A 24,283-nucleotide genomic window follows, 5' to 3' on the forward strand; every position below is an offset into this window, starting at 1 on the left:
AGGCATCCTGGAGCCTCCCTAGAAAGCTTCAGGGCCCCCCCCTCCCAGCCCCGCTCCCCCCAACCCAGCGTCCCACCCCCTGTCATGCCTCTTCCTGCTGGCTCTGAGTCCGGGGACATGGCTCCCTGGTATGTCCCTGCGTCCAGAACGGGCCTGGGCACCCAGGATCCACCAGGCCACGCCTACGGATATGACCTGAGCTACCTCTAGGTAAACGGAGCCGCTGGAATTAAGGTGTTTACCCAGCATCTTAACCACGAACAGGCTGGGACACTGGCTAAAGGGCCAGGACTGCCAATCAGCCACGGGGCAGCCAGGCTTATCTGCAGGTGGTGGGACTTGTTTCCCTCCCTAGAATCCCCTCCCTCCCACCTCATCTTCTCTCCCAGGGTCAGGGGTCGGGTTCTGCCGTCCGCACAACCCCAGATCTGTCCGACCACAGCACAGCTCGGTCACTCCGTGAACGGCCACTGCTTCAGACAAACGTTTTCTGCTTAGAGGTTCACAAACCCCCGAACAGCTTTGCTCTCTTCTTCCATCTGACAGCCCAGGAGCTGAGGTTACAGCCCAGGGGCTGCTCAGCAAGGCAGAAGCCCCTGCTCTCTTTCTCGCAGCGAACACCTGGCATCCTGGACCTCCTGTGTGTGTGTGTGCGTGTGTCTGTCTGTCTATTCTCCCCATCCTAGCACACTGCGGACAGAGAGGAGAAGGGCGAGAGAAGGGGAAGATGAAGGAGGTACACACAGAGGAAGGAAAAAGGGAGAAGACAAAAGGGACCTTAGGAGATGTTCAATGGTGATGCACTGAATGAATGTGAACATAAGTAATACAGGTGAGAGGGAGGGGGAGAAAGAGGGAGAGAGGGCGGGACAGAGGCAGGGGGAGGGGGAGGGGGAGAGGGAGGAGGGGGGAGGGAAGGGAAGGGGATGCAGTCATCGCTAGGTGTCTGCACCATCACACTCAGCCCCTTTCGAACACCAGACCAGGTCACGGCCACTGGGCAACGCTGACCTCTTCCCTCAGCCTCTGTGTGACCCCGGGCAGTGCACACCTCTCTGGGTCTCAGCTTTCCGAGACCGAAACAATGATGCAAGACGACAGCCCTGTCCAGCTCCGTAAACGCCATAAACCTGGGCAATGGTGGACAGAGAAGAGGCCGGTCCACGGCTGAGGAGGGAGGAGCCCACAAGGAGGCACCTGGCCTTGAGCAATTCGTGAGTTTGGAAAACGTGTACAGAAAGAATTCCACGCACGTCAAGCAAACAGATCGTGCATCCTGAACAAATAGACTCTTTAAAGCGCAACCCCCAAAGTTTCTGCCATATAGAGGCCTGAAAGGATTGATGCAGAGTTAGCTGACCACGGAGGGCCGAGCCTGTTGGAGCGAACAGCACCTGAGCCCGGGCATGCGTGTTCTCCTTCTCGATCACACGCTCAGGCCGAGAAATGGACGCTCTGAACCGTGAAGGGACTCAGAGGTTACGGACTTTATGCCACTTGCTCTAGCCTTCCATCTCAACAAGCTCAGAAGCAAAACCCCGCAGGACAGTAATCTAACACACCACTGTTGGGGAGTTTTTTCCTCCTTCTTACAAAGAGAGCAAATGAAAGGACCTCACGCTCTAAAGGGCTTCTCTGCCGGCTCCGGTACTGACCTTTGGGCCGGGGAGTCCCACTGGGCCATCAAAGCCCTTTTCACCCTAAAGGAAGAAAGACAAAAGAAACAAGTAAGGTTCTGTTTTAATTTCCCCCTTTCTCTCTTTACTAGTTGGCTATCCCCTCCACCTGCTCATAAGCCAGCCCCTTAGTAAGCCACGTGCCGATCAATAAGTTGGACAAAGTTCAGTGGAGCTGAGCAGCCGTTCTCAAACTGCCAACCTACATGGGGAACTCAGACGTGGCCTCCAAATACAGCCACTGGTGGAAAGATCATCCATCAATTTACCAATGCCAGCCTCAAACTCTGGGTGGCATCACCCAATAAGCCATTCCATCCATCCTTCATACCCTGGGTCCACTTATCCATCAATTCAACCACTATTTCATATAGTGGCTGAAAACAGCCATGGAAAGATTCAGCCTTTGCCGTCTGGAGTTTATGAGCGTATGGAAGTAAAGACAAGTAGGCAGTTTTAATCCAATGTGATAATTGTTATGGTCGATGGAAGAAGAGGGAAAGAAAGGGTCATAATGCCCCAAATAGCAGGGGCTAAATGAGTAGGTATTGAATGGATGGATGTGAAGAACGGAAAGGAAGGAAGGCAGGCAGGCAGGGAGGAAGGGAGGAGGGAGATCATACAGACAATAATAACGGGATCAGAAAAGGATTCTTTGGGGGTGTCTTGAAGGAAGAACAGGCATTAGCAGATTCAAAGGGGTGGCGGGAGGGAAAAGAGGTGCTAGGCGTAAGATGCTACATATGCAAATTCCAGAAGGAGAGAAAGATCGTGACTCGCAGAGGAACAGGACCTTCCTGCCCGCCTAGAAACTGGGAGGGGAAAGGGGAGTGAGATGAGGGTAGAAGGGCAACTAGGACCCACCAGGGGCCACACAGAGTGGGGACAGGTGGGGGAGGGCATCTGTGAGCCAAGCTCGGGAGGGTCAGTGGCGACCCAGCAGGTGTTTGTGAGCTGGAGAGTGAGAAGGTGGGCGGGAAGAGAGGATGGAGGCCTGCTTGACCCCAGACTTCCTCCCGAGGGGCCCCGCCAGGGCAGGGCTCCGGGGAAACCATGAACCGGGCAGCGCTAGCGTCGGCCGCCCTCCCTGGCACAGTCTGCAGGCTAGTGGGCCAAGCCCCACGCTGCTGCAGTTACCCTTTCCGTTTGGGGTTTTCAATGGAAAACAAGAATTCAAAAGGATCTGGGTTTGGACAGTTGCTTTCGTTATGACATTGATGGGTGAGAACCGGATCAACACGTCGTCTGTGGACCGCCTGAGCCTGCCAGGGGCGCGGACGAGGATCCCTGCCCAGCGCCCTGGGTGCACCCACCCTGGCTCCCTCTCTGGCTTCTCCCAATCCTAACCCAGCACCAGGCCGGAAGCCCCTAACTTCACCGACGCCCCAGACGAAGCCTCAGCTCGCAGCGTGACCGAGCTGGCTCCTCGCGGCCTCCCAGCCAGCTGGGCCATGGTTGGACAACCCCACTTGACTGAGAGCTCCTTGGGAGGGGGTCTCTGGGTGGAAAGAAGAAAGGAGCGTGTGAAGGAGAACAGAGGAGAGGGAAGAAGGGAGGGAGGAGAGGCTGCCAGGACAGGCGGCTTATTGATACAAAACTGTTAGGAAGTTCTTAAAGTGTGTCCACCCCAATGAACGTCAACCACGATTTCGTGTCTTTGTCTGTGTCTCCCAAGGCCCTCGCAAAGCTGGGGAGCAGCTCCTGCGTGCCGGCCCTGAGCTGGGAGGGGCAGGCAGAGCGATGGATACACTGAATGCTGTAGACCGAGGGCCCTGGGGCTACCAGTCGAGCAGATCTTCACGGAGACCATCTCGATTTCGTCATCCTCACATATCTGTTTATTCTGCTCAAACAGTGGAAACTTGTTTCTTGTTAAGAGGGCTGTTCGTCCACAGAAAAACAGATGAAGGCCTCAGGCACTCGAGGAGACATTTCATCTAGGCTAAAGGGCGGTGGTGGCGGTCAGAAACATACTAGGTTTTAAAATTAGAAACAAGAGGCATTAAACTCTACTCATATATGCATTTAGATCATATAGTCCAGCTAATTACAGGGAACATTGAGAAGAAAGGGATGAGGGTGTGTCCTGCAGAGCACACCTAAATCCTCAGCCGCTGCCTATGCAGAGTCTTATTCTCGAAGCAAATCTGGCTGGTTTAGTCGCACACGAGTGAAGAGGAGACCGGGAGGAGCCAGAAGCGCCTTGGGAAGACATTATGAACTTCAGGAAGATGTTCATCACAGCTGGGTCTGAGCAGCTCCCCTCCCAACGTGCACAGAAGTCAAGAAGGGAGAAGCCCAAGGAGCAAGGACAGTCCCCTGACCAGAGAGTCACCTGGAGCCTGGGGCCACCCTGCCCTGGCAGCCCACGTGCATGATGGGAAATTCCCACCTCCACTGCTGGTTCTGCTGACCACGCTGCCCCACTCAGCTCTGGGGCCCTGGGCTGGCGGCTGAAGGGGACTGTGGATGGTACCTTTTCTCCAGCTGGGCAGGAGCAGTTGATAGTCTTCAAAAACCCGATCTGTTCACTGCCGGAGGTGGGAGGCGGCTGGGGCGGGGGTGAGGGCTCCGTCAGCACGGTCACCTGGCACTGGAAGGAAAGCACAGTGGTCAGAACCTGGCTTCTTGCCCAGCACCGCTCCCTGGAGCTTCCCTGCGCAGGCAAAGGGGAGCCAGGAACCCTGAGGACACTGGAGCCTGAGCAGGGAGGGCAAGTAGCGTCTGACCGCAGGTCCTGGCACCCTGAGGCCCTGGAGTCAGACTGGCGTGGGCCAACAGTCTCAGCCAATTCACTGGCCTCTCAGCAGCCTGTGGGAACCACTTAACCCCCCTGAGCCTCGGTGCTAACCTCTGCAGAATGGGGACAAGGGCATTTCCATCAAAATGCAGTGAGGAGGAGTTAGTGGGACAGGAAGAAAGCATCCAGTTCGGAGTCTGGCACGCAGGAACCCAGCAGGTGTGCCCGTAATGACTTATTTCCGTACCCTCGCCAGCCCCCTCCCTCCCTTCTTTCTTCCCTTCCTCTCCCCCCACTCCTTCTTTCCCTTTATTCTCTCCTGCTCTTACCCATCTCCCTCCCTTTCCTTTCTCTCATCTCTCTCAACAGTCAGGCTCAGCTGGCTCCGCAGCCCCAGCCCTGGTAACGACCACCCCGGGTGCCTGTGCCCCCGCCTCGTCCTGACACAGGACACGCTGACCGAGTGCTCACTGCGTCCGGGGCCTGCGCCCGCCGAGTCCATGGATTTCAGCCTTCAACTCTGGGCGGCAGGACTATGGAAGCACCCTTGGAACTGGTATTTGGTAAACGGAGAGAGAGGGACCTGGACCGAGGCGGAGCTGGGGAGGCCCTGGGAGAGGCAGAACTGCGCCAGGGGCCCAGGAGCCTCTGCCCGCCGTTCCTGACCCCGTGTTGCCTCCTCCTGTCTTGCTGAGCAGCGCAGAGCACGGCGGCCTCCCCGCTCTGAGCGCCGGCAGCAGGGATGCCATTCCCTCCTGCCAGCCTCTGCCCCGTGCTCCCCAGAGCTGGGCCTCATCGCTCAGCTGCAGCCCCGGGGGCTGCAGACCGAGGCTGGGACAGACCTGCATGACCCGCTCCCCCAACCCACGCCCGCCAGACCAGGAAATGGAACCCTAGCGATGACCACCGGGCTCCCTCCCAGGGTGCACTGCGATGGCGGGTGTCCCCTGATCCCACCCCGGGGCCCAGGACGTCCCCTCCCTCGGGAAGCCAAGGACCCATTCCCCCCTAACCAACCCCTCCATGCAGAGTCTCTGCTCACCGGGCCCGAGGGGATGTCACAGCACGTCTCCAGTTCCGAGTGTCGGGAGTCACAGTAAATCACGATCCGCTGTAGGTCAAACTGGGAGGGAAAGCGAGGACAGAGGGTGAGTTTTGGGGGCTTTGGAACCCAGATCCTCCCTGGTTTCAGGTAGGCGCTGCTCAGGGATCAGGCCCACTTCCTCCTCAGGGTCCTGTGTGGTCTGACCCTGAGCTGAACTTCAGAGGGAGCCTAAGTCTCACGTACAGACAGCCCGTCCCTCTCCCTCTACAAGTGCGAGCCCCAAGCGCAAGGTGAGTCAGCACAGACTGGGGGCAGCGTTTTCTCCTGCTCTGAATGTGCTACAGCTCAGGCCCCTCACACACCTCCTCCCATCCACAATCCGTGGCCACTGCGTTCACTAAAGCCCCTGCCATGGTGCTGCCACCAACAGTCTCCAAAGGTTCAGAGTATCCCTGTTTTCAACTCTCTCACGTCCACGTGGTGGCTTAAGTGAACTTTTTTATATTAAAAATTTGCTTCTATCAAATAAAAGCAAAAATAAACAAATGGGACCTACTTAAGCTTATATGCTTTTGCACAGCAAATGAAACCACGGATTGCCACGTCCATGCCTCTGCACGTGGTCTCTCTTCTAGGAAAACCCCTGAAAACTAGCAACCACGCTGAGGCATCCCCTCAGGAGTTGTCGTAAAAATACACCCACAGATCTTTTGATGCTCCTCCAAGAGGTGGAGCTTCATTCCCCTCCCCACCCCCGAGTGTAGCAGGGACCTGGTCACTGGCTTCTAAGGAACAGAACATGGCAGAAGTGATGGCGTGCCACTTCGAGATCAGTTACAGAAAGACTGGCTTCTTTGTGCGTGCGCGCACGGTCTCTCTCTCTCTCTCTCTCACATCACGCAGCCTGGGGGTCACCAGCTGGCAGGCAGGGAGCTGCCCCACGGAGAAGCCCACATAGGGAGGAACCAGGGCCGCTGTCAGCAATCCAACAGCAAGGAACTGAGGCCCTCAGTCCAACAGCCCACGGGAGGCTGCCAGCAACCACCTGCATGAGCTTGGAGGTGGTGTTTCAGCCCTGTTCCAACTTCAAGATCACAGCAATAGCCAACAGCTTGACAGCGACGTTATGAGAAACCCTGAGCAAGACCCCCCCAGCTCAGCCCCTCCCAGATTCCTGAACCACAGAAACTATGAGACAATAAGTGTCTGTTGTTTTCATCCCTCTTTTCTGGGCGGGGGTGGGGGGGATATTTGTTATGCAGCAACTGATAACTGATACACATCCTCTACTGTCAAGAAGAGTTCACGGGGTCTCTTCTCCACCACTTGGCTCCTTGTACATACAGCTAATACTGAATATACCAGACTGCATGGTAATCATACATTTGTGTGTCCATCTTCCCCCTGGGCTCACCACCCTGACCCACAGCCCTCAAACACACTGAGCTCTCTTTTCCCAGCTGCTTTTCCCTCCAGCTCCTCACAAGGCTGGCTCCTCTCACCTTTCACCTCTGTAACCACCCATCAGAGCCCAGGCCCTCCCTGTCACTTGTCATCCTGTACATCCTCATAAAAGCAATGACTACAATGCCTCCTTTGTGTGCATTTCTCAGTTTACTTTTTAAACTGTGTTTCTCCAATTAGAACAGCAGTTCTGTGAGGCAGGCCTCTCCTATCTCTTGTGTTTCTCTGTACCCCCAGCCCCAGAGCACTTCCTGACATAGCAGATGTCCCGAGGCATAGAATGAATGGTTCAGTGGATACACCACGCATGGACAAACATTTATCGAATGGAAATTGAGCTAAATCAACGGATGCTCATTTTATTAACACCAACGTTGAATGCTCCCAGCCTTGCACCTCCCCTGTGCCCTTCTGCGGTCTGTGCTGCATTTGAAGGCCCTGAGCAAGCTGGCCAGGCAGCTCGACCTCACCCTCCTGGCTTTGGGACAGGCCCCGGCAGGTGTAAGCCCTCACCCCACAGACTCAACTCAGCAGAAACAGTAACAATTCCAGTTGTCTGTCTGTTGTATTTCCTGTAGAGACACCAGCCCACAGACAGGAGAAAATGACAAAACACAAAATCATGCTTTGGAACAAGGCCTATTTTAAAGAGAGGGTCCTGCTTTCTACATTAGCAAGCGTACATGCTCAGCGGCTGGGTCTGTCTGGCAAGGCCGCAGGGACAGAGGTGGAGAAGGAAGGCAAGGTCAGGGTCAGGGAGGAGCACAGGTGGCCTGGGGCCTGCACAAGTGCACTCAGGGTGGGCGGCAGGGCCTGGGAGCCAGGAGGGGTCCCTTCCAACAGCCTGGAATCCCACCATTCCCTGTCCCACCTTCCTCCCTCTCCCCTCCCTCCACCATGTCAGGGAGCCCACCTCCTGATGCCCCTCTGCCCCCACCCCCTGGGATCTCTGCTCCCGTTTACAACCTCAGCAATTCCAGGCTGAACTACTGCAGGGTCCTCTCTCCAGCCCCAGTTTCCCTCCGTGTCCACCATGTGCAGCTTGGTGACCCTTTCCTGGCTACAGTGTGGAAACCGATCAGGGCGCAGAGAGCTTAGGATCTGAGATCAGCTGGGCCCGGGTCTGAGCCTCAGCCCTGCTCTTCTCTCAGAGCGGCTGGTCAAGGCACCCAATCCCCTGAGCCTCGGTTTCCTCTTCTGTCAGACGGAGATGCTGACATGACTCCTAGGGCACCGTGAAGACCAGGTGAGGCCAGACACAGGCGTCCACGGCAGGTGGAGCTGCAGGGTGCCGTGGTCTCTCCCCACCGTGTTCAAGCCTGAGCTACGTGGTCACAAGTGCCCCAGCCTACGCTTCTGGAAGGTTTACGAAGGAGTGCGGGGTTCATTGATGCTCCCTCCATGTAGTTCATCAGGATTCATTTTTAATCTAGAAACCCAGCACGAAACAGGAAGGGGGCACAGTATTCCTCTGACAAACGTCAGGCTCTGCGATTCCCCGGCACTGGGTACAACGTGGACCCTCAGCTAATGGCAACGGGCCAGAGGAGGAGAGAGTGGGAGCCAGCCCAGACCCCAGACTCCACACTGTGGGTTAAAAGGGCCCAGTGAAGGGCCCAATGTGACCATCGAATCTGAGAGGCAGCGCGGGACAGGACCTGGAGGCCCAGACTCACGTAAAGGCAGAACTTCCAAGCAGACGGTGAGGTCTGCAACCCCGCCTGCTAATTCTGCCACTTTGAGGGAGTGATTCAATCTCTGTGCTGAACGTCCTTACAGAATGGGGACAATGCGGTGAGTGAGGTCACAGCCTGCAGCGTGGAGGAACTAGTCAGCCCGTGAGAACTTCTGGGAACACGGTGGGTGGCACAGAGCAAGGGGCTGGTTGGCGCCTGCGGCTCTGACACCCACCGGCGCCCCTGCTCAGACTCTGGGTGGGCTCTGCGCCTGCCCCCCGCCACTACCGGGGCGGAAGGAGGGCAAACGCGGCCCCAGCCCCCTTCTGCCCAGTCGAGCCTGAATGCTCTTGTCTCCGGAGGACTCTTCTTTACCCAAAACTGAATCGCGGCTTTGGGTCTGGTGCAGAGCAGCGAAGCAGGCAGCCCACCAGCTCCAGGGCACTGAGCAGGGGAAGGGGCGCCGCTCTGGGTTTGTGCTGCTCCAAGCGAGAGAGCGGGGGCTGGTCCCGAGCGCGAGAACCAGCCACGCAATGAACCCAGAGAGCTGGAGGGCATCAGAAATTAATCCCTCTGGTTCCTGAGAGGGGCTATGGCTTCTCAGCGACCAGCTCCATCCCCTGGGATTTGGAGCTGGGCAGGCCTGGGACACAGGAGCGGGAAACGGAGGGAAGGCTGGCAGGGCCTCCGGGGAGTCACGCGGGAGGGGTCCCAGCATGGCAGGTCCCAGACCAGCTTGACCCCCAGAGCCCAGGAGCACCCCTTCCCGGCCCCGGGTCCCAAGGGTTTGAGTCTCCTCTCCCCGCAGCTCGGAGACGGGCTCCCTGCCCACCAGCCTAGATGCCCATTGACTTGCCTGGCCATTTCTCTTGCACATTCCTCAGCAGAGAGTCACCCGGGAGCCAGGATCCCCAGGCCAGCCCCCAGCCCTGCCCCCTTTCCCAGCCCAGGCCCTGGCCTCTCACCTCCTTCCCTAACAGGGCTCACCCGCCTTCTCCTTCCATCCACCCTGCTCTCTGCAGCCCCAGGGAACGTCCTCCAGTACAGCCCTGAGCTCTCCCCACCCTCCTCAACCTTTGCTGCCCCTTCACCTACAGGTGGATCCCAGGCCCTGTGCACTAGAAAGGCCTGGCCCTGCCTCCTGCCCCGCCCCGCCCGCCCCCCCACCGTGCTTCAGCTCCCGCCACCTCCCGTCCTGCGTGCGCACAGACAGATCCAGTTCATCCTTCCAGGCTCATGCCAGAAGTCACTTGCCTCCAGGAAGCCACCCCTGCCTACCCCCTCCTGTCTTCCCCCATCCGCCTACCCTGTTCGTCTAAGGTCGGATGCCTCTCCTCTGGGTCCCAGAATATCTGATGCTTACTGTTATCAAAAAAGTAATTCAAAGAGACTGGAAAGATCTCAATGTGATCCTTTCCTTTTATATGAGACCATAAGCGGCTTAAAGTCAGAGTCTTAAAGTCTTTCTCTATTCATTAAACATAGTGTTGAGACACAAGACGGAAAGAGCAGTCACCACCCACTGGGGCGCTCCTATCCACCCGGGACACTCAGGCAGCACCTGCTTGATCACATGAACCCCACAGCACAACACGAGGCACTAACATGAGTCCCACTGACGCTGCCCACGCGGACTGGAAGGGCCAGGCGGCAGGTTTGGGGCAGCCGGTGCGCATTTACCGCTTTCCATCCCTGGCATATACATGTGACAGAACTCATCAAAATACGTACTTAAGATCTGTGCATTTTACTATATATGATTAGGCCTCAATAAAGAATAAAATAAAATATGTGTTTATTGAGTGAATTAATTTAGCTTCACTGAACCAAAGCTTATTTAAAAATAGGAACAGTCTACAAATTTCACGGGTGTTATGAGAATCAAATTAGGTTCTATTTTTAGTACCTGGACCACAGTAGGTGTGCATATAAGTAATATAATGAACAGTGTTATTCTATAATTAAATATGCATAACTAAAATACAGTAGTAATACTACTTACTAACATTTATTAAGTACTTATTGTGCACATGGGCTATTTGAAATGTTTTACTCATCCTATATCTCTTAATCCTCTTAATAATAAATTTCCTCTAAGCAATAACATTTCACAGACAGGAGACTGAAACTCCCAGGCTCCGCCCTTGCCAAGGTCACCCAGCCCGTGACCATGTGGTGAGCCTGGCTGACCACAGAGCAGACACTCAGATCCCCTGCCCTGCACTCCTTCATCCCCTCCCTCCCCCCAGCCAGTTTCTCAGAGGTCACCCCCAGCTCAGGATGAGCTGATCTCTGTGCATTAATTCACCCAAAACAAGGCCAGGTCTGGTGAGTCGCCCTCCCAGGAAAACCCTCTATCCCGAACTGTGAAGCCCCTGCACTCAACTCTCCTCCGTTCTACATGCCCCCAGGTGCAGGCACTTGACTGTCTAAGCCCACGTTGTCTTCCTGGAAAAAGTTTCAGGGGAACATCGCTTCCACACAATAACTGAGACTCCAAGGCACAGAGCACGCAATCCACCGGATGCTGAGCAAACCAGAACAAAATGACCCGTGGCGGGTCCAGACCAAGGTCAGAAGAAGACTCGTCACAGAAGCTGCAGAGAGCAGGTGAGAGGGGCCGAGCTCCGCATCAGTGGGACCTGCAGGAGGAGGAGTTCAGGGGGAAAGGGCCGGGTCAAGGGGCTCTGCAGAGGAACCCAGAGCACAGCAGCCCCAGTGATGCCTGCGTGGGCACCTGTGCCCTCGGCCACCCTCTCTCGCCCACCCCTAGACCGTATGATCTCTGAAGCACAGGCCACCTCTTCACCCTCACTTTCCGAACAGCTGGCACTCTTCACAGGCTTAACATGTGCCGACACCGTGCTGAGCTCCTGCCGAGGATCACTCCGTCCCATCCTCACAGCCTCCATGTCACCGGGTACCATCACTGCTTGCAGGATGGCCATCATCCCGTTAGAGTCAGGGAGATACTCAGCATCTTTAACAACCAGTAAGCACAGGCCCTGCAATCAGAAGGGCCCTGACACTGCCTGCTTCAGGCCCTTCCTTACCCTTCACTTGCTAGAGAATGGGCCACCTGGGGCGCCCCAGGGAAGGATAAGCGCCAGCAGCTGAGATGGAGATGGGGCACCGGGTGTGTGTGGGGGGCTTGGGCAGCTGCTATTTACCAACCAGCATGAGACTATTTCAGTATTTTAGCAACCAGCATAACTACACTCATGCACACAAGCTGCAATGCAATCCTGGTTACAAAACCACCACCACAACAAAACCTGAGGGTTTGACATGTTCATAACATTTCCAAGGATACACAGACACAGAACAAGGATCTGAGCCCAGGCAGGCTGGCTCCAGAGCCCACCTTCCTAATCACTGGGCTCTATTGCCTTTAACAGGCCTGAGAACTCCCCACGTGCCAGGCACCATTAGCTGCTCTCTATGCATTAGTTATCGCACACAGTCCTCACAAACACATCGACAGGGGTGAGTCACGGTCTCCATCCTACAGAAGAGAAAACAGAGGCACAGACAGCTGCAGTCACTGGCCCAGATGTTTTAGTTTCGTTTGGTTTAGCAGACCCAGAGACCTTTATTCAAGTGAAAGTAGTATGTTTGTTTTGTTTATTTATTTGGGAAGTACTAGTAGCAGAGCTGGGAAGCGAGTTAGCCAGCAAAGGGTTATTATCAAGGACACTACCACTGTGGGCAAGTGCAATTTAGACTTGCCGGGGAGCTCTGAGGGAGCCCATGGAGAAAATGCAACTTAGGGTGCTGAGAGCTGTGGGAGCTGGGGTACTGATACCCCAACTGCCACCAGTCCTTGGCTGAGGGCTGCTCCTGGGGTGTGGATAGCTGCTTGGTGTGGGCAGTGCTGTGTGTGGCCTGGGGGGTGTAGGTGGGGCGATGACCACTTCTCCTACCAGGGCTAAGTGTGTGGTGAGAGATGGTGTTTACAAGGAACCCAAGTCTGATCCCTGATCCCCTGCTTAGCACTCAGCTATATAATACAGATGGGTGCCTTAGAGGGTGTGGAATCTAATCACTTTCCTGCTTAGAAAAGATCCCAGTACCACCAAGATAGTGTAATGGTGACGGCAGTGACCATGTTCCTGATGATGACTCTTACTGAAAACCTGCAATATCACAATACCATTTCTTGAATCTTGATGTAGTCAAACTTACTCATTTTTTTTAGTTTATGGTTTGTCCTTAACAGATCAGGAAACAATATTTGCAACACATATAATAAATATATTATATAATAAATATGCAATTAGTATCCAGAGTATATAAGGATTATCTAGAAATAATTAAGAAAAGACAGACAGCATTGGGACTTCCCTGGTGGTCCAGTGGTTAAGACTGCACCTTCCGATGCAGGGGGTGCGAGTTTGATCCCTGGTCAGGGAGCTAAGATCCCACATGCCTCACAGCCAAAAAAACCAAAACATAAAACAGAAGCAGTATTGTAACAAATTCAGCAAAGACTTAAAAAAAAAATGGTCCACATTAAAAAAAAAAAAAAAATCTAAAAAAAAAAAGAAAGAAAAACAGCATCATTGTAAAAACAGGCAGATGCTATGAACTGGCATTCACCAAAGTGGAAATCAAGTAGGCGATCAAGAAACACACAGAAGTATTTCTGAGCTCAGTGGTAATCAGGGAACTGCAGATAGAACCACGATAAAATACCATCGTACGCCCATCAGATTAGCAAAACAACAACAAAAACGTTAAAAAAAAAAGTCTATCAATGTGTTGGTGAGGATCTAAGAAAATGGGTCTTTCATACGTTGCCGGTAGACACATAAATGTTCTGTCACTTTGTTGAGAAGTTAAAATATGCTGGAAAGTCAAAAATTGTTTACCCTACAATCTAATCATTGAATGCCCCAGAGAAACTCTCCCAACTGGTATATATCTCCAGCCTCAAAGGCACGTGTTACCCTATTTTCTTCATGAGGAAAGCACATCTGGAGATGTGCCAGCACGTTCAAGACCCAAGACTTGCTGGTTATGCTGGTGAAACATCAAAACAATCTAAATATTCACTAACAGGAGAACAAATAAGCAAAATGCACAATAAAATGAAGTATTATGCAGCAGCTAAAAGAAATAAAAGCTTAGACACATAATTTTGAGAGACAAAAAGCAAGACGTGACTATACATGCTGCACATTATTTACATAAATTTCAAAATACCCAGCACTCATCCAACAATCCTATGTTTGATAACAGAAATACATATATGTGTAAAAAATAAAAGAAATGGTTTTGGAAAGAGCTATCCCAGATCATGATTTGGTTACTTCTCGAGAAGCAGGGGACGCTCCCAGTCGGAAGGATCAAGCTGACTTCAGCCAGAAGACAGCACGTGAGTGTACATGTGCTACGTGTGTGCACATTCATGGTGTGTGTGTCTGTGTGTATAGATGTGGGAATGCATCTGTAGAGGAAAGAAAGATACATTAAAGCAAAGTGAAAGAAAAGAAAAAAGAATTAAGGAGGGAAAAGAAAGAACAAGGAAGGAAAGACCACTGATGGATGGAATGGTGATGGAAGGACAGCTATTACCAGCCACTGAGTCTTCCCCAGTTAATATCCCTAGTTGGTGAAATGAGGATGATTTTTACTTAGTTTCCATATACTTTCCTATATTTTCCAATTTTTTTACAATCAGAGAAGAAGGGAAAAGAGTCTAAATTTACAGGGAACTGTGTAACTCTATTTCTCTGCCCATCGATTTGTCTACATATACATGTAGATATACGTCCCGTGCCCCCAGTGCAGAGCACAGTGCCTGGCACACAGTAGGTGCTCAATATATATATGGTAAATGATTAAGTGTCTAAATAATTAAATGAATGAGTGAATGAATGAGTGATGGTGATATGGCAGTTTTCTGAGTCAGGGTCCTCCCTCCTAAGACAGTGCGAGATGATGAGCTGACAAATGATACAGGCAGGTGTAGGGGACGTCAGGAGCACCTGGCTCCTGAGGCTTCTCCCTGGTGACCCCAGGACCTGGCTGCGGAAGGCCCGCCAGTACTCACGTCGATGGGCACGCTGTCATAGAGGCGCTTGCCAATCACGGTCTTCCCCTGGATGTCGATGTTCTCCCTCTCCTCGATGGGCAATGTCTGCACCAGCGCACAGTCTATGTACAGGGAGATGTTCTGGCCCTGGATGCTCAGGGCCAACTTGTGCCAGTCCCGGTTGAAAAGGTCATGGACCCGCGGACCTTGGAAGACCACCCTGACGGCATCCGTCATGGCACCCACAGCGTTGTACTCCATGGCCTTGTTCTCGCCGTCCAGCCGGATGGACACCTGGGGAGGAGAGGACCAGGGGCCCCTTGAGCTGCATGGGACCAAGGGAGGAGAGGGCAACTGGGGAGGGGAGATCGCAGAGTCAGACCCGACAAACCTGAGTCGGATCCTGGCCGTGACCCTCACCAGCTGGTCAGCCTTGGGCAAAGCACTTCCCATCCCTAAGCCCTGGTGTCCTCCTCACTACGACGGTGTTACTGACATCTACCTTACAGGCTGTTCTACACCCTGTATTAAATGGAAGATCTGAGCTCACACGTTAATCCAGGGGTCAAAATCTCAAGTACCCGAGGGGCCATGCAGGTAAGAGCACCTTTGTGAAACTACAAGGGGACTGGTGAGGAGGGGCTTGTTCTGTGAGACCGACCAGAAACCCTGACTGGTTTCAGCTTCTTTTAAAACCGCAGGCGGCAAAACAGAATCCGCCTGTGTCTAGATAGCAGGTGCCAGTCTGAGACCCCATCCACTAACCCAAACTCTCTCTCACCTGGAAGATAAAATTGAAGCCCTGGGAGAATAAAGCAATTCGGTGGCAGGGACCTTGGCTGTCTTGTTCACTGGATTACCCTCCAGCCCTTTGCAAAATGCCTTGAAAACTCTGGAAGAAAGTTTTACTTTCCTCTGCCTTTTAAGAATGAATGAGGGGCTTCCCTGGTGGTGCAGTGGTTAAGAATTCGCCTGCCAATGCAGGGGACACGGGTTTGAGTCCTGGTCTGGGAAGATCCCACATGCCGCGGAGCAACTAAGCCCGTGCGCCGCAACTACTGAGCCTGCGCTCTAGTGCCTGTGAGCCACAACTACTGAGCCCTTGTGCCACAACTACTGAAGCCCGCACGCCTAGAGCCTGTGCTTCACAACAAGAGAAGCCACCGCAATGAGAAGCCCGCACACCACAACGAAGAGCAGCCCCCGCTTGCCACAACTAGAGAAAGCCTGCATGCAGCAGTGAAGACCCAACGCAGCCAAAAAGTAAAATAAATTAAATAAATTTTTTAAAAAATGAATGAATGAAGTAATGAATGAATGTATGCTCATCCACGTGCTTATTTTTTCAACCCTTGCACGATACTCACTGAACATCCTCTGTGACAGGCAAGCAACCTGCTAGGTGTCAGGAGTGCAGGAGTGGGCAAGATCAACACTCCCTCGGCGCACGGAGGTGGGGGACATAACGTGGCGTAGAAAATAGGTATTCACTGAGCGAATGGATAGAAGGGTATATTCTTGTCCAGTCTCCATGGGGTTAGTCTCCATCTGCCCTGATATCCACGCTCCACCTCTCTCTACCTGGATCTGGACTCCCAGACTCTGACCTTTGACTTCTTGACCTGGGCTCCGATGCCCTCTGGCTTCCAGTTAGTCTGGCCCACGGGAGTGGAAATCCAAGAGCAGGAAGAGAGAGGGGTCTGGTATTGACTCTCCTGCCCTCCCAGCTTCCCTGCGGCTCCAGACGGCCATGTTCCTCCACGCGCCAGGGCCCTTTGGGAGCTCTCCCTCCTCCACGACTCCAGAACACAACGTCTCCGCTAACCACCAACCTCTCCCTGCCCAGGCCATCCAGGCCCCGGGCAGGAGCTTCCTGCTGTTGCTAATCCCAGGACACCACAATATCTTTCATTGGTTTCCTTAACCCTGACCCTTAACCTCATCAGCTCCCTTACCCCGAGACACTTTACTAAAACACTCTTCAAAAATTTGGGTTGTCTATTGCTTGCCCACACCCAAACTGGCAAGTCATTTTTAAGCTGTGTGACCTCGGGCAGGTTTTTTAACCTCTCTGTGCTGTTTCCTCATTTGTAAAATGGCACTGATGATAGTGCCTACTTGATAGAGTTGTTATGAGAATGAAATGAATTTATAGATATGTAAAACACTTACACATCAGGCACTGTTCTAAATATTATCTATAATAAATGAAGCAAGTTCAAAGACATCACCGCAGTGAAGCCTCCTCTGACACACACGTGTAACTGGATTCTAACCTGGTCATTTGCTCTCCCATCCTCAGGCACGTGGATTTATTTATTTTTTCATAGCATTTCGGGTCAGTGTATGAAAGCATTTTGGGTCATTTATTTAATCCACCCGTTTCTTGCCTGCCCCGCCCCGCCCCGTCCTTTTAAGCAGGCACCCTGTCTCTACTGCTCATCTCTTTAACCCCAGTGGCTAGGACAACACACGCCATATAGTAGGACTCAACAGAAAGGGAATGAATGATTGAATGAATGAATGAGAGCCCCGAGGTTAAAGGAAGGAGCCCACTGCCCTGCAGGGAACCAGCCACAGTGTTTATGACACCACCCAGGTGTTCTGGTTTCTCTGTCTCGGGTCCCCCACATGGCTTCAGCACAGCCAAGGGGAACCTAAAATTTATTTCTAACTGCATTGTCTGCCGGTATGTTACGGTTAGGGTGAAAAACAAAACTATGAACCCCTGACTAATAACCTGAAACTTCTCGTAAGCATAATCTAATAATCATGATTAAACCTGGTCTCTTTCTTGAAATTAGTTTCACCTGTTTGAGCCCCGTACCCCTGAGCCACCTGGGGAGCTTCATGAGGACATGGGTTTCTCTCCAATGTTTCTATTTCTCCCAGCACCGTACAGAGCAGAGGAAGGCCCGAGTCCAAGCTGGGGGGGCCTCGGGGGGGGCACGCCACGGCTCAGATCCATCAGCAAACCCTGTTGGTTCTATTTTCAAACTACACATCCAGAATCCCATCATTTCTCCCCAGTTCCCTACGACTACTTGGTCTCAGTTATCACCTTGGGTCAAAAAGCAAGCCCCGGTTAATTTAAGAAAACTGAAATCATATCAAGCATCTTTTCCAACCACAACGCTATGGGATTAGAAATCAATTACAGGGGAAAAAACGTAAAAAACACAAACACACAGAGGCTAAACAATACTAAATAAACAAGAGATCACTGAAGAAATCATAGAGGAAATAAAAAACACCTAGAGACAAATGACAATGAAAACATGACGATCCAAAACCTATGGGATGCAGCAAAAGCAGTTCTAAGAGGGAAGTTTATAGCAATACAGTCCTACCTCAAGAAACAAGAAAAATCTCAAATAAACAATCTAACCTTACACCTAAAGGAACTAGAGAAAGAACAAACAAAACCCAAAGTTAGCAGAAGGAAAGAAATCATAAAGATGAGAGCAGAAATAAATGAAATATAAACAAAGAAAACAGTAGCAAAGATAAATAAAACTAAAAGCTGGTTCTTTCAGAAGATAAACAAAACTGATAAACTGTTAGCCAGACTCATCAAGAAAAAGAGGGAGAGGACTCAAATCAATAAAATTAGAAATGAAAAAGGAGAAGTTACAACGGACACTGCAGAAATACAAAGCATCATAACAGACTACTACAAGCAACTCTATGCCAATAAAATGGACAACCTGGAAGAAATGGACAAATTCTTAGAAAGGTATAATCTTCCAAGACTGAACCTGGAAGAAAGAGAAAATATGAACAGACCAATCACAAGTAATGAAATTGAAACTGTGATTAAAAATCTTCCAGCGAACAGAAGTCCAGGACCAGATGGCTTCACAGGTGAATTCTAGCAAACATTTAGAGAAGAGCTAACACCCACCCTTCTCAAACTCTTCCAAAAAACTGCAGAGGAAGGAACAGTCCCAAACTCATTCTACGAGGTCACCATCACCCTGATACCAAAACCAAAGATACTACAAAAAAAGAAAATTACCGACCAATATCACTGATGAATATTGAGATGCAAAAATCCTCAACAAAATACTAGCAAACAGGACCCAACAACACATTAAAAGGATCATACACCATGATCAAGTGGGATTTATGCCAGGGATGCAAGGATTCTTCAATATACGCAAATAAATCAGTGTGATACACCATATTAACAAACTGAAGAATAAAAACCATATGATCATCTCAATAGATGCAAAAAAAGCTTATGACAAAATTCAACACCTATTTATGATAAAAACTCTCCAGAAAGTGGGCATAGAGGGAACCTACCTCAACATAATAAAGGCCATATATGCCAAACCCACAGCAAACATCATTCTCAATGGTGAAAAACTGAAAGCATTTCCTCTAAGATCAGGAACGAGACAAGGATGTCCACTCTCACCACTATTATTCAACATAGTTTTGGAAGTCCTAGCCACAACAACCAGAGAAGAAAAAGAAATAAAAGGAATCCAAATCAGAAGAGAAGTAAAACTACCACTGTTTACAGATGACATACGATACATAGATAATCCTAAAGATGTCACCAGAAAACTACTAGAGCTAATCAATGAATTTGGTAAAGTTGCAGGATACAAAATTAATGCACAGAAATCTCTTGCATTCCTATACACTAACAATGAAAGATCAGAAAGAGAAATTAAGGAAACAATCCCATTCACCATTGCAACAAGAAGAATAAAATACCTAGGAATAAACCTACCTGAGGAGGTCAGAGACCTGTACTCCGAAAACTATATGACACTGATGAAAGAAATCAAAGATGACACAAACAGATGGAGAGATATACCATGTTCTTGGATTGGAAGAATCAATATTGTGAAAATGACTGTAATACCCAAAGCAATCCACAGATTCAATGCAATCCCTATCAAACCACCAATGGCAGTTTTTACAGAACTAGAACAAAAAGTCTTAAAATTTGTATGGAGACACAAAAGACCCTGAATAGCCAAAGCAATCTTGAGGGAAAAAAACGGAGCTGGAGGAATCAGACTCCCTGACTTCAGACTATACTACAAAGCTACAGTAACCAAGACAATATGGTACGGGCACAAAAACAGAAATATAGATCAATGGAACAGGATAGAAAGCCCAGAGATAAACCCACACACGTATGGTCAACAAATCTATGACAAAAGAGGCAAGGATATACAATGGAGAAAAGACAGTCTCTTCAATAAGTGGTGCTGGGAAAACTGGACAGCTACATGTAAAAGAATGAAATTAGAACATTCCCTAACACCATACACAAAAATAAACTCAAAATGGATTAAAGACCTAAATGTAAGACTGGACACGGTAAAACGCTTGGAGGAAAACATAGGAAGAACACTCTTCGACATAAATCACAGCAAGATCTTTTTTGACCCACCTCCTAGAGTAATGGAAATAAACACAAAAATAAACAAGTGGGACCTAATGAAACTTTAAAGCTTTTGCACAGCAAAGGAAACTATAAACAAGACGAAAACACAACCTTCAGAATGGGAGAAAATATTTGTAAACGAATCAATGGACAAAGGATTAATCTCCAAAATATATAAACAGCTCATGCAGCTCAATATTCAAAAAACAAACCCAATTAAAAAATGGGCAGAAGACCTAATTAGACATTTCTCCAAAGAAGACATACAGATGACCAAGAGGCACATGAAAAGCTGCTCAACCTCACTAATTATTAGAGAAATGCAACTCAAAACTACAGTGAGGTATCACCTCACACTGGTCAGAATGGGCATCATCAGAAAATCTACAAACAACAAATGCTGGAGAGGGTGTGGAGAAAAGGGAACCCTCCTGCACTGTTGGTGGGAATGTAAATTGATACAGCCGCTATGGAGAACAGTATGGAGGTTCCTCAAAAAACTAAAAATAGAACTACCATACGACCCAGCAATCCCACTACTGGGTATACACCCAGAGAAAACCATAATTCAAAAAGACACACGCACCCCAATATTCACTGCAGCACTATTTACAATAGCCAGGTCATGGAGGCAACCTAAATGCCCATCAACAGATGAATGGATAAAGAAGATATGGTACATATATACAATGGAATATTACTCAGCCATAAAAATGAACGAAATTGGGTCATTTTTAGAGACGTGGATGGACCTAGAGACTGTCATACAGAGTGAAGTAAGTCAGAAAGAGAAAAACAAATATCGTATATTAACGCATATATGTGGAATCTAGAAAAATGGTACAGATGGACCGGTTTGCAGGGCAGAAATAGAGACACAGATGTAGAGAACAAACGTGTGGACACCAAGGGGGGAAAGTAGGGCAGTGGGGGGTGGTGGTGTGATGAATTGGGGGATTGGGATTGACATGTATACACTGATGGGTATAAAATAGATAACTAATAAGGACCTGCTGTATAAAAAGTAAATAAATAAAATTAAAAAAAAAAAAAAAGAAGAAAGTGAACGTGTCTCAGAGCCCACACCAAGAAAGGACTAGACACGAGGTCTGAACCCAGGTCGTGCTGACTCTGAGCCAGTTTCCTCCACTACATCATGAACGTGCTGCTAAGAGAGCATGTGCCATAGGACAGCAGCACTGGCTGCCACCTCCCTGGCTGGGCTGAGGGTCCCTGAGACAGGAACTGGGCATTCTGCCCCACCAGGTTGACGGGCGCTTGACCGTCCAGGGAGAAGTGCAGCCCTCTGGCGGTCTGCCAGCCCCTGCAGCTGCCCTGCGCCTCTATGGACACCAGACCCTCCATCTCCCAGGCCCAGGACAGAGACCCCAGGAGAAAACACGGTGGTTGATGCCAAGCCCACGAGAAGGAGAAAGAAATCTGCCCTGAGACAAGGCGTGCTGCTCACACCTGCGGGATGCCGTACTGGTCGATGACCTGCCAGATATACCAGTCTTCTTTCCGAGACATCTTCCGGAGCCGGAAGGTGGTGACAAAGGCGTACTCATCAGGCAAGCCTTGCGGGAACACATCCCTGGAGGGAGACAAAGAGACAGATGGTGCCGGGCTGAGAGAAGAGGCTGCAAAGGAAGCCCACGCACCCCGGGGTCACGAAGTCCTGCCACTCTGACCTCCTAGGGTTCTAAAGTCCACCTGCTCGCCTGCCTTTACTGCCTTTTCCTTCAATCAGGGCCTCCATTCAACCCTCTGCTGACCCTTGCTGTGGCCCCTTCACTGTCCCGCTGCACCCACCCTCAGCCCCGTCAAATCCACCCCCGCAGTGCTCGTCTGCTTCCATCTCTCCCAGATCAATGATAAATGCTAAATTGCCACCCCGCTGCGGAGTCAAATGCGGCTGAGTGCTGCAGCCCTCACCTCTCTCTGCCTGCTGCCCCTCAGCAAGGCCACACTGTCACATCTTAGCCCGCTTGGTCCCTGCCCCACGTGCCAGGACATCCTCTGTCTCCACAGAGCACTGGTTTCCTGAGCTCGGGGGACCAGCCCCTCAAATGGGGGAATCCCTCGACCCCTGCAGCTCCAGCCCAGACAGCCCTGCACTGCCCTTCCCCCTACAAATTCAGCATGCACGTTGTTCTGCGACAGAAGCTACGGGTGTATGGTGTTGTGATGCCCCCGCCCTAGCTGAGGGCGGCCAGGCTCTCACGGGGTGACTCCTGCACCCCACTGCTCAGCGGTCGAGCAGAGGCTCCCCTGCAGACAGCGGCGGGTCTCCAGAGCTCCCCTCTTAACCGCCAGCTGTTGCCCGGCACACTGCTCACGGCGGGCCAAACCCTGCTCTGGGGGCAAAGAATGCAAGGTGCTGCCTTCTGCACTGGAGGAGGCGGAAACTGTCTGGCCAGAGAGCCAGGAAGGGAAATGAGGAGGCTTCTGGGTTTCTGGTTCTCAGACTCATGGACCCTCAGGGACCCTACGTTTGGCTGTAGAACCTGTGAGCCAAGACTGGTCCTCCCTCTGTGATCTCGGTGCACAGATCCGAGCCGGGAGTTGGCCCAGCCGTTCAGAGTCGTTCTCTGAGCTGGGATTTCACCCAGGATCACATCCAGGCACCGGGAGCAGTGCCCTTTACTCCCTCGGGCCTTTCCAGGATTCAGGGACGTCCTAGGTCACTGCCACACGGGAGGGACACGGGGCTTCCCCACCCCTCTGCACGGACACAGGCTGTGAAGCCTCAGATGGACATTGCCCTTCAATTTTTTTTTCTTATTATTGCATTAATGAGGCCAACTATGCCACTGTTCTTTTCTAAACACACTTACTTCTCAACGCACATGTATGTATAATATACAAATATGCCATGTATCTAAACACACCATATCTATATATTGATAACTATATGTTTATATCTCTATCTACAGGCACACCTCGTTTTGTTGTGCTTTAGCTTTACTGTGCTTCACACATACTGTGTTTTTTTTAAAAAATTGAAGGTTTGTGGCAACCCTGCACCAAGCAAGTCCATCAGTGCCAACGATATGTACACTGTTTTTTAAGACGTAATGCTGTTGCAAACTTAAAAGACTACAGTATGGTGTAAACATAACTTTTATACGCACTGGGAAACCAAAAAATGTGACTCTTCGTTTTGATATTCGCTTTACTGCAGTAGCCTGCAACCAAACCCGCAATATCTCCGGGGTGTGCCTCTATCTCTCTCTCTCTCTCTATTGAGGGACGAATACTTTTTCTTAGGCTGTGTATATATACAGATATACAGGAGAGGGTAAAGGGATTGGAGCTGAAGGACCTGAGTTTGAGGCCAACCTCTGCTTCCCAGGAACTATGAGATTTTGAACAGGTCACTGTCCCATTCTGAGCCTCAAATGTCGCACCAGATAAATGCCGAGAATAATACAAGCCTTGCTCCCCCCATTTTACTGTGGTGAGAAATAAGTTAGATAAGGTGTGTAAAGTGCCCTTTAAACGTTTAGCAAGTAAGAAAAATACAAATATTGAAAGTGACACCCCTTTTCATTATGAACAAAATTAACCCGTACATTAAAAATTATACATGTATGTATGTATCTGCGTAAATTGCATTAGAAATGAAAGGGATGCTATTCTCACTCAACACGTCAGAGCTCTGTCGGTTTCTGTTTCTGGTGTTTTGCCATTAAAACAAACTTGAAACCATGTAGAAATTCCTTCTCAGGACGACTCAGCGTAACATGAGCCCAAATCCATTTCCCAGAAACACTTCAGCCCCACGTCCAGAGAGCAGAGTCCAAAGCCATTGTGCTGTTTGCTCCAAACGTCCTGATGGAAAGATGGCATCCTCAGCAAGTGGGAGGCCTCTGCTGGGCTCCCCACCATGTTTGCGTAACGTGTGCTTTCCTCTCTCTGTTTTGTCCTTTCTCTATTACACGTTTGCTTTATTATTATTATTATTATTATCATCATTTTTGGCCACACCGTGCAGCTTGCAGAATCTTAGTTCCCCCACCAGGAATCGAACCTGGGCCCCCTGTGGTGGGAGTGTGGAGTCCGACCTGCCAAGGAAACCCCTTGTACGTTTGCTTTAAAGTGAAGTTGCCTGTGACTTTTTTTTTTTTTTTCTGTTTCTAAGTGGTATGGATGAATTGCACAAGTTAGGCCAAAGAAGTAAGGGGAGTTAAGTGGGAAATGGAACCTGGATTCGGTTCATCCCTGTGTGGCCC

At 50.6% G+C, this 24,283-nt stretch overlaps 1 protein-coding gene across 2 annotated transcripts in view; it reads right to left on the minus strand.

Annotated features, from left to right (window-relative positions):
- Positions 1–24,283, minus strand: part of COL22A1 (collagen type XXII alpha 1 chain) — a 242,295-nt gene that overhangs the window by 175,618 nt on the left and 42,394 nt on the right. For both annotated transcript variants that reach the window (XM_068525749.1, XM_068525748.1), the window contains exons 5-9: positions 21,519–21,642; positions 14,657–14,932; positions 5,459–5,539; positions 4,153–4,269; positions 1,656–1,700 (exon numbers count right to left, since the gene is read on the minus strand). In XM_068525749.1, coding sequence (XP_068381850.1) covers positions 1,656–1,700; positions 4,153–4,269; positions 5,459–5,539; positions 14,657–14,932; positions 21,519–21,642 — 643 coding nt within the window. The remainder of the gene's footprint in view (positions 1–1,655; positions 1,701–4,152; positions 4,270–5,458; positions 5,540–14,656; positions 14,933–21,518; positions 21,643–24,283) is intronic.

This window comes from Eschrichtius robustus, chromosome 17 (genome assembly GCF_028021215.1).
Source record: "Eschrichtius robustus isolate mEscRob2 chromosome 17, mEscRob2.pri, whole genome shotgun sequence".
Lineage (NCBI taxonomy): Eukaryota > Metazoa > Chordata > Mammalia > Artiodactyla > Eschrichtiidae > Eschrichtius > Eschrichtius robustus.